The following is a 10,671-nucleotide window of genomic DNA, read 5'->3' on the forward strand; positions in this document are numbered from 1 at the left end:
TTTTGGTTGTAGTGAAGGTTTGTTGGGGGGGAGGGGAAGCAAGCTCTCTCTCTCTACTTAAATGTTTCTGAATCATATTCATGACAAATGCCCTTCATGTCTTTATCTAATTCTCTATACAACCATAACACATTATATTCATATTCCATTCCATTTAAACAATATAATTTAATTTAATTTAAACAAATATTTGGCAAAGAAGCAAGTATTTACTATACTAATTCATAAGTTTTTAATAATCCTCCATGTGTCTATGCCAATTATGCAGGTTTGTGTTCAAGAACTATCAGTTTGTGTTGGCTTTGGCTTTTGCTATTGAAGAGATCAATAAAAACCCTGATTTTTTAAGTAACTGGACTCTGGGATTTGACGTCTATGATGTTCAATTCAGAGATTGGACAATGCTTAAGAATCCCTTCATTTGGTTCTTTGGGAAGTACAAAATTCCAAACTACTCCTGTATGAGAGACAGCAGGTCTATAGCAGTACTTACAGGACCATTAGGATTCACATCTCAGAAAATTGGAACATTGCTGGGACTCTACAGATTTCCACAGGTAAAAATAGTGGTGTCAAAAGTCATAAAAACGTCTAGTTTGATGTCATTTTTGGTGTTAGAAGAGAATGATAGGAGAGACTGGATTTATAAACCTATCAAATTTTGTGGTATCAAAGAATAAGTTTATAAAGATATATATATATATATATGTAGATATACATCTACTGTTTGGAAAAGGATATGGAAAAGTTAGAAAAGACAAATAGATAATTTATTGTTGCAAGCCTATCAATAATCTCCTTTAAAAGAAGAAGTAAATGTAAAATGAATTAGCAGTGTGAATATATTAAGCAGAGTACTAATAGTCCACACCAGTAATTCTAGCAATTCAGGAAACTTGTATCTAGAATTACCCAGCAACAAGCTGGTAGACCAAAAAGTTGGCTCAAGTGGTAGACCAGTCTTGAGAGAATAATCCAACAAAGTGCATGAGGACATGAGTTTGTGCCCCTCTACTTGCTTGTATGTGCACAATCATACACACACATAAACACGCACACAAGATATTACATTGAATGAAGTAAGTTAGGCTCAGATTGAGATGGGGAATGTGTTCTCTCATATGGGAGAGCTAGATCTAAAATATGAACATGTATCACACACATAGTTTATGTGTATGTGTCTGTGTGTGTCTGTGTGTGTATAACCAACCTGACTAAAGCATGGTATATATATATATATATATATATATATATAGGTAGAACTGGATGCTATGACTTTTCTGATCTACTGACAGTACAAAAATAAACACCATAAACCTGAAACATAACTGAGAAGGGTAAGTGTTGAGGGAAAACATGAGAGGAATAGGGAATAGATGGGATGGCATACACAGAACACGCAATGTACATATGTGAAAATGGAATTACGGAGTGGGTGGGGTTGATATAGTTTGGAGGAGCTTATGGAAATAGTGACAAACATAAAGAGACATTTTACAATTTATATGTTATACAACTCCTCAAAAACAATTAAAACATTTTTTCAAAAACTAAAATGAAATCTACCTTCCACCTACTTCAACTACTTCTTCACATATATCAAGACTCAAATTTTGATGGACGGCAATGCTCTAATTCATAATGCATCCAATTTCCTTTCCTTTTAGATTACCTTTGGGCCATTTTCTCATGCCCTGAGTAACCATCACAAGTTTCCTGCTCTCTATCAGATGGCTCCAAAGGACACATCGATAGCGAAAGCCATGGTCTCCTTACTGCTTCACTTCAGCTGAAACTGGGTGGGACTATTGAACTTAGAGGATGAGAATGGTTTATGGTTTCTTGCTGAATTGAAAGAAGAGATGGCCAAGAACAGAGTTTGTGTAGCCTATGAGCTAGTGATCTCAAGCCAATCAATATCACATGTACTCCAATCCATGGCAGTTTATAATGACATAAATAAATCTTCAACAAATGTCCACATCATACATGGTGATAATGATTCACTAATACATTTAATCGTGTTCATTGAGCAACTTTTAATAAAAGGCAAAGTTTGTATCATGAACTCACAGTGGGATTTCACCATGAAAAGGAAATATTTCATGGTAGGCTCATTGCATATACCTCTCATTTTTTTACACCATCATAAAGATGTTTCTGGATTCTCAGATTTTGTCAAGGCAGTTAATCCTTCCAAATACCCAGAAGACATTTTTCTTGCTAGGATTTGGTTTCTGTCTTTTAATTGCTCAAATCCTCAGTCTGACTGTGTGACATGGGACAACTGTCCTCATGATGCCTCTTTGGGTTGGTTGCCTGGGCGTGTTTTTGACATGACTATGTCTGGACACAGTTACAATATATACAATGCTGTGTATGCTGTGGCCAAGGCTCTCCATGAGATGCTTCTTCATCAGACAGAACTTCAAATAATGGGAAATAGAAAAGGGACACCGCTTTCCCCTGCACAGGTAATGTCATCTATGTGGATGGCACATACTATGAGCAGAGGCACTTCCTAGAAGGTGTGTCATTCTCTGAAATTGAATGTTTCAGGTATTTGTGCAAGTCTCAAACTTTTAAGCCCAGTCTGGTTTAAATTGTCCTCCTCATATCTCAGCCTCCTGAGTAACTGGGATGACAGGTGTGAGTAACCAGTAATCAGCTTATAAATTCATTTACTTATAAATAACGACAACGTGCCCATAGCTAATCTTTTAAAAACTAAATTAGGATTTTCCCTATACATTTCTTCAGGAATACCAAAGGATGACATGCTGAACAGAGTTTTCTATATTTTTCATATGGGATCTAGTTTCCCTCAACGTTGGTAATAAAAATGGAACATTCTCAAACTATAGACATTAATAAAATTAGAGTTTCTGATAAACTCTAGCTGTGCAACTGAGAATTGTCTCATTTGTGGCTATATAGTATAGGTTTCTCTTGAACAAAGGCTGATATTCTTTTCTGAGTGACCAGGATTCAGAAAATTATTTTTATTCCTCCTTAGATTGTTTACAGAGATACTTCAATAATTCTCAGTGCTATTCTTGAATTCAGAATTGCCGGTAGGTAATGAGTAGCATTTCTTAATTCACATTTTGTGTCTTACTTTGGAATGTATTTCACCATAATATGATGTCTCTCTATAGTTGCTCCATTTTCTGAAGAACATCCAGTTTCAAAATTCTGTTGGACATCAAGTGATTTTGGATGAGAAAAAGAAATTGGAGCCAGACTATGACATTCTGAACATTTGGAATTTTCCAGAAGGTCTTGAACTTGAGGTGAGAGTCGGAAAGTTTTCTCCCAATGCTCTACATGGGAATCAACTGTTTTTATCTGAAGATATGGTAGAGTGGGCCATTGGAAATACAGAGGTGAGTTGGGTCCAATCCTAATAATTTTATCGACACAAAAATAAACAAAGATTATCTTTATATTTACACTTTCCTGAGTGTTAGCAACTTTCTCCCATAAGCCTACCTACTCTGATACTTGAGATCTGAATATCATGATTTAAAAGTCAGCCCTAAAAGAAGGTCTGTGATTCTGTTATGGCCAATTAACCAACAAAAATCTGGAAGTTGAGCTGTGACAGAGTAATGCAATAATAACTTTGAGCAAAAAATTGTCAAGGCCATTACCTAGACATTGGGTTCAAGCCCAGGATGGAAAATAAAAATATTACATGTGTTCCTAATTTTTGATTCAGAATATTGTCAGCTTATACTTTCCTATTTACTACACTTGGATAAAGTACCTGACGCATAAATTTATGGGCTCAGAAGCTTTATTGGGTTCCATTACATAGAGGTTTCATTCAATGGTTTGTTGACCTGCCTTTTAGGCATCCTTGGTGAAAGGAATGACTGAATATGCCATTATGAAGATTCATTCTTCATCACCACTGGAAACCTAAGAGGAAAATATGATGGGCCTATAAAAGGGAGGTCATCCACCAGGCTTTTCCCCTTGTTGCAGATAAGTAGGAGACAACATATAATGACATGAGTTTAAGAAAATTCTGTAGGGTTATGAAGAGGACTCATTTTCTTACCACAGGGTTCACCCTTTCAAAGATCCCATACTGTTCTCTAGTTCAACAGGCTAGCACAAAAGTCTTTAGAAGTCATGAGATATGGAGTCTATAACACAATTCAATTTATCGATTGCAGTTAGCTACATAGCAACATTATGCTGAATAACCAGTTCTTTCCAACAATGGGTTTTTGGAGTTTTAGCTATGAAAGTTTGAAGAGTTATGGACAGATACCTGATTTTCCTCAGACTCCTCGCTCTGTCTGCAGTGAGCCTTGTGGTCCTGGATTTAGGAAATCTCCTCAGGAAGGAAAGGCTGCCTGTTGCTTTAATTGTACCCCTTGCCCACAGAATGAGATTGCTAATATGACAGGTAAGTCTGAGACTCTCCTCAGTTTTCCTCAACCAAACAAGTCAATTCAAAACTTGTACATTGTGATTGCAGACCCCTTTTTCCTTTTCTCTGTTAATAATTTAATTGTGAGGGACTGGGAAAGTGGCACAGTGGTAGAGTGCTTGATTTGCATGCATGAGGATCCTGGTTTGATTGCTCAGCAAAACATGAGCAGAATTAAAGCCAGAAATGGTGCTGTGGCTCAAGTGATAGAGCACTAGCCTTGAGCTGAAGAGCTGAGGGACAATGCCCAGGCCAGATTTCAGACCACATAACTGGCCACAAATAATAATAATAATAATAATATTAATAATAATAATAATAATAATAATAATAATAATAATAATAATTTGACAAGTTGTGGTACTGTTAGGTGAAATGTGATAGGTCATGAGCTTGAATTGCATATTTCAGTAATATTTTATACTCTATTGCAGCAGGCAAACTTAGCCCCAGAAATCCCTCTTATCACTCAGAGTCAAGACAAGTATAAACCCTAAGATGAAAGTAAACATGTCTTATTGGACAGTGCTCACCTTTTTATTCACACAGGAAACACAGATCTTACACATCTTTATTTCTCTCTGCCCAGCACTGTTCATGGCACAGAGAAAGTACTCAGAAACGTGGAATGACTTTAAGAAGTGAGCATGACTATAAAGGGCCCAAGAAGGTTTTCTCTCTTCCTATTCCTTCACAGATGAGTTGGACAGAAAAATAGGATGAGATAAATTCAAGAAGGTGCAATTGGGATAAAATTAATGTTTTACAAAGACATTTAATTAAGTGTAACCCATAGTATTTATTGTGGATTGCACAAACAGTTAATAAATGTTAAGACATATAAGAAATTGTTGTTAGGACATGAGAATGACCCAAAGTGCACATTATCACTACATATGATAATGACTGAAAGAAAAAGGAGTTGAATGAAAAAGTCTGAAGAAACAAGTAGATGGAAATGGGAGGAGGTTATGATTTAGAAAAGATATAAATGTGCATTAATATTTACTAATGACATGTTACCATTACATCTAAGGGAGTAATTTCCCAATTTCTTTGAAATAAAAGAAGTTCAAAATAAGAACTAATGATAGTTTACACTCTTTATCAGAGATGGAGCACTGTGTGAAATGTGCACATCATCAGTATGCCAACACACAGAGAAATCAGTGCCTCCTGATAGATGAAAGTTTCCTGGCTTTTGGAGATCCTTTGGGCATGGCGCTGACCTGCATGGGTATTTGCTTCTCTGTGCTAACTGCTGCTGTTTTGGGAATATTTGTGAAACACCAAGATACTGCCATTGTCAAGGCCAATAACCGGACTCTCAGCTACATCTTGCTCATCTCCCTCATCTTCTGTTTCCTCTGTTCCTTGCTCTTCATTGGCCGTCCCAACACAGTCACCTGCATCCTGCAGCAGATCACATTTGGACTTGTCTTCACTGTGGCTGTTTCCACAGTGTTGGCCAAAACAGTGATTGTGGTCCTGGCCTTCAAGTCCATTTCTCCAGGGAGAACAATGAGGGGGTTGCTGGTATCAGGGGCTCCTAACCTCATCATCCCCATCTGTACTCTCATCCAGGTGACTCTCTGTGGATTCTGGCTGGGAACCTCTCCTCCCTTTGTGGACACAGATGCATACTCTGAACATGGCCACATCATCATCCTGTGCAACAAGGGCTCCATCACTGCATTCTATTGTGTCCTGGGATACCTGGGCTCCCTGGCCCTGGCCAGCTTCACTGTAGCTTTTCTGGCCAGGAACCTGCCTGACACCTTCAACGAAGCTAAATTCCTGACCTTCAGCATGCTGGTGTTCTGCAGTGTGTGGCTCACCTTCCTGCCTGTCTACCACAGTGCCAAGGGGAAGGTCATGGTGGCTGTGGAGGTCTTCTCCATCTTGGCCTCTGGTGCAGGGCTCCTAGGCTGCATTTTTGTCCCCAAATGTTACAATATATTGTTAATGCCCAATAGAAATTCTCTGCATGGCTTTAGGGAAAAGAGTCAACATAGTAGGAAAAATTAACTTTCTTATGAAGAATCTCCTATGTTTGATTACGATACAGATGGTTTGATCTAAATCTAGAGTCATTTTCCATTGTTTTGTTACATTGTAATGTGGATTTTAACTTCAATGAATAAGGGCATTTTGCTCATTTTTCTTTTTTTCATTTTTTATTGCACAGAGGGGTTAAAGTTACATGAATAGGGTAATGAACACATTTCATAGCAAGTGTTGTTACCTCCTCCTTTATTTCCCCCCTACCAAAACTTCCCTCCCTGCTCTGACAACTTGTCCCGCCACCCCCCACCCTGACATTGTAACATTCATTTTCAATATAGGGTCCTGTACATCTTGTCTTCACAATGAGTCAGCCTGCATACCCATTTAAGCATTCTGCAATATCTCTTCCACTCCCCAAATTACAAAAGTGTATATACAAGGTGCAGAATCCATTGAAAACAAATCCATTGAAAACAGGGGTTATACCATGGGGGGAAAAGCATACACTAATTAGAAAGAAAAAGATCACATAGTGCATTGTATCTAGATTAAACACACTAGCACATAAGGAAAAAACCTCTTCTGCCCCTGTCTTGGGGTATATTTTGCTTAATATTATCTCATGTGGTTGTACGTACATAACTTTTGACTTTTTCTGCTTGTCCTAGACAAGTGCTAGTCACTGTAAACAAGAGAAACCAGGGGACCTATGAAGTAAGCCAGGGGCTTACTTCACTTAATATAATTTTTCCAAGTCTTTCCATTTCCTAACAAAAGAGGCAATATCATTCTTTCTGATGGAGGCATAAAATTCATATTTTTTTCTTCATCCATTCATCTACTTAGCCAATATGGATTTGTTCCATATCTTAGCTATGGTAAATAATGCTGCAATAAATATGCTCGTGCTGGTAGCTTTGGTATGACTTTCTTTACTGTTTTTTCGGTAAGTGCCCAAAAGTGGGATAGTGCCCAAAAGTGCCCAAAAGGTCATAAGAGAGCTCTATGTGGAATCTTTATTTTAGTTTTTATTTATTTTTTATTGTGAAAATACTGTACAGAGGGGTTACAATTACATGGGCAAGATAATGAGTACATTTCCTATCAAGCATTGTAGCCTCCTCCTTTGTTTCCCCTTCCCATCCCTTCCCATCCTTCCCCTGCTCCTCCCACCCAATCCTCCCCAACCCCCGCCACCAAAGTTGTAAAGTTCGTTTTACATAACAACTTGTACATCTCATTGTTGCAATGGGTCCACCTGTATCCCTATTTAAATGACTTGTTTTTCCCCTTCCCCTCCACAAATTATACTGATGTCAAATACAGTGAAATTAGGGGTTATACTGTGGGAGAGGGACATACAAAGCAACAAAGAAATCATCTTATAAATGTGTTAGAGACAATCACATGAAAGAAAAAAAAACATTTCAATTCATATCTTAGGGTTCATTTCCCTAACATCACCTTATCTAACCTTTTCTGCTTAATTCAGACATATACTAGATTTTCAAATAAGGGAAACCATGGAACCTATGGTGTTTGGCATAGTTTTTTGTAATTCCTGCTAACTTCGTCATAGTTGAGATTTCAGTAAATTCACACAACCCTCTTTTCTCTTAAATGAAAGAATGAAGACTATGAATACATGGATAACTTGATGTGTTGAAGCAAGTTTTTATGGATGCCATGCAGGGAGAAAGCCAATGGCACATAAAAGAGAAGCTCGAAGATAAATAGGAGAGAAATAAGAAGAAGGGAATGAGTAAAACAGATCTACATGGACCCTGAGAATGGCTCCAGGCTGGGCTCAAAGATAAATAGGAGAGAAATAAGAAGAAGGGAATGAGTAAAACAGATCTACATGGACCCTGAGAATGGCTCCAGGCTGGGCTCTGTGAGTGTCTCAGAAGATAGCCACTCTAGGAAAGGCTACGCTTTGCTGAAAGGCCTCAACTCTACCCAGAACCTAGCGTCATCACAGCCTCTCCAAACTAGAGAAAACAGCCATCTCCCCATTTTGTGATACTCAAAGCAGATCTCCCTCCCATTGAACTAGCCTAGGAGGAGGATCACAAAATCTTGGGTCAAGCAGAGCATTTTTCTGCCTGCTCAAACTGACTTCAGAAAACAACCAATCCACAGGAAAAACACCGCAAGCAGACCAAAAACTCCAACAAGAGACTGGTTAGGGACATGAGGGAGATACAGGACCTTCCCATCCTTCCCCCACCCCCCCAAAAAAAAGAACTCTTTTTTTATACCATTTATTAAAAAAAATTCTAAAATTACCTTTAATTTTTAATTTTTAACTTTTTTTAAAAATTGTTTTCTATTAACTTTTTTTTCTTCCTCTTATACTTTTTATTTTAGGGGTATATATGTGTGTGCTTTTTTATTCGTTCTTTTTTTCTTTTTTTTCTTTTATTTATTTTTTTTTCTTTAGCTCTACTGACATTTTGATCGTTTTTTTATGTCCATCTCATTCTTTTCACCTTTTCTTCTCTTTTGTTCTTCATTGCATTACTAAATTGCTGTTCTGCTCATCCTCAGATATACCCATAGCCAATTATTAGACCTTATCCCCCATTGTATACACACTTAATCCGGAAATTTATTACTAAATTCAAAACATCATAGACTTAAATTCCATAATAGCACTACTACCTCTTTATGCCTATATAATATTTTATGCATTTTTATTTTAAATTTTTCACGTCTCCTTTCTATCCCTACACTTCTCTTATCCTATCAATGTTATTCTCTGAATATTATGTTTTTAAATTTGCATAATTTTTATTTTTTCACTCATTAATTTTTAATTTTGTTTTCTGATTTTTCTTCTCTCTTTTTTCTTTCTTCGTCTTCTTTTTTCTCTTTCTCTACTATCATTCTATCCAACCTATTTCCCGCTTTGAGATTAGAACTTAGTTGAGTTAACTCTCCCTCTGCCTTTCCACATCCTTCTATTCCTATTTTTATCCACATCTCTCCCTAAACATAATAATTATTGGTTTGCCAAATTCTTTGCGGTTTGTAGCCCATTAATACATAGTTGTTTGATGCTGAATAGATATATCTGTTGAACTAGATTGTATCTTTGGTTGATGCTTGCCTTAAGATAGTGTTCTAGCTAAAAACTGGTGTTACTTTCATCACAAATGGGCATAGCAAGTCAGAAAAACACAAGAAAAATGGCAAGTCATGATACTCAGGTGACAGAACAGATAATGAATAATCCAGAGGAGAGTTCCCAAAAAGCTCTACAAACACTATTGGTAAACATGGTAAATGAAAAGATGGAAAACCTGCAAAGGACTTTATATTAGCATGATAGGGAGAGAGAGAAGGCAAACTAAAGGTCAATACAGGAATATCATGAGCTTGAGGACTACTCAAAGATTGATACAGGAATTGTGTGAGCAACTTGAGAACACTCAAAGAGAAATAAAGGAATGCCGTGAGCAGGCTGAGATGAGTCAAAGATATAGACAGGAATTGCGAGAGCAGGCATAGAACAGACATAGGGAAAGTCAGGAATGGTGTGAGTAAGCTAAGAACACTCAAAGAGAACTACAGTAATTGCGTGAACAGAAGGAAGCTAATCAAAGAGTAATACTGGAATTGAGAGAGCAGGATGAGAATACATAAAGATCACTAAAGGCATTCATGGAATCCATAAACAGAGAGCTGAAAGAAGTCAGGGAGACCACAAAGGGAATGCTGAATGGAACCCAACAGAAGGAATGGCAGTCCAAGGAAACCATAACCAATCAACTAAGTGATTTGAGAATAAACACTGAACACCAAATTAAGGAAGAAAAGAAGTTCATACAAGATCTAAAACAAAGCTCCAAGAAAGAATTTGAAGCCATCAAAGCCGACCAACTAGAAGAAAAAGAAATAAAAAACAAATTAGAAAGTATTGACAGCAGGTTAGACCATGCAGAAGATCAAATTTTGGGGATTGAAGACAACCTAGATATTATAGAGAAAGAACATACAACCAAGACAAATCCAAGAAATATGATAGATCTATCCAACACTTGGAAGACACCATCAGAAGGCCTAATCTGAGGATAATGGGTGTACAGGAGCACCTAGAGACAGAAGTTAATGGTCTAGGAAATTTGTTTAACAGGATCCTAGCAGAGAACTCCCAAACATGCAAAAAGATAGGCCTATTCAGATACAAGAAGCTTTTAGAACTCTAAATAGACCAG

The 10,671-nt window shown here is 37.3% G+C and overlaps 1 protein-coding gene across 1 annotated transcript; it reads left to right on the top strand.

Annotated features, from left to right (window-relative positions):
- Positions 1-1,937: 1,937 nt before the first annotated feature.
- LOC138814286 (vomeronasal type-2 receptor 116-like) lies at positions 1,938-6,472 on the top strand. The gene is made up of 4 exons (XM_070003291.1): positions 1,938-2,474; positions 3,159-3,386; positions 4,297-4,420; positions 5,556-6,472. The coding sequence occupies exons 1-4, from the start codon at positions 1,938-1,940 to the stop codon at positions 6,470-6,472; spliced, it is 1,806 nt and encodes a 601-aa protein (XP_069859392.1).
- Positions 6,473-10,671: the final 4,199 nt, after the last annotated feature.

The sequence above is a fragment of the Dipodomys merriami genome, unplaced genomic scaffold (assembly GCF_024711535.1).
Source record: "Dipodomys merriami isolate MVZ:Mamm:240054 unplaced genomic scaffold, mDipMer1.0.p SCAF_6, whole genome shotgun sequence".
NCBI classification, from domain to species: Eukaryota; Metazoa; Chordata; class Mammalia; order Rodentia; family Heteromyidae; genus Dipodomys; species Dipodomys merriami.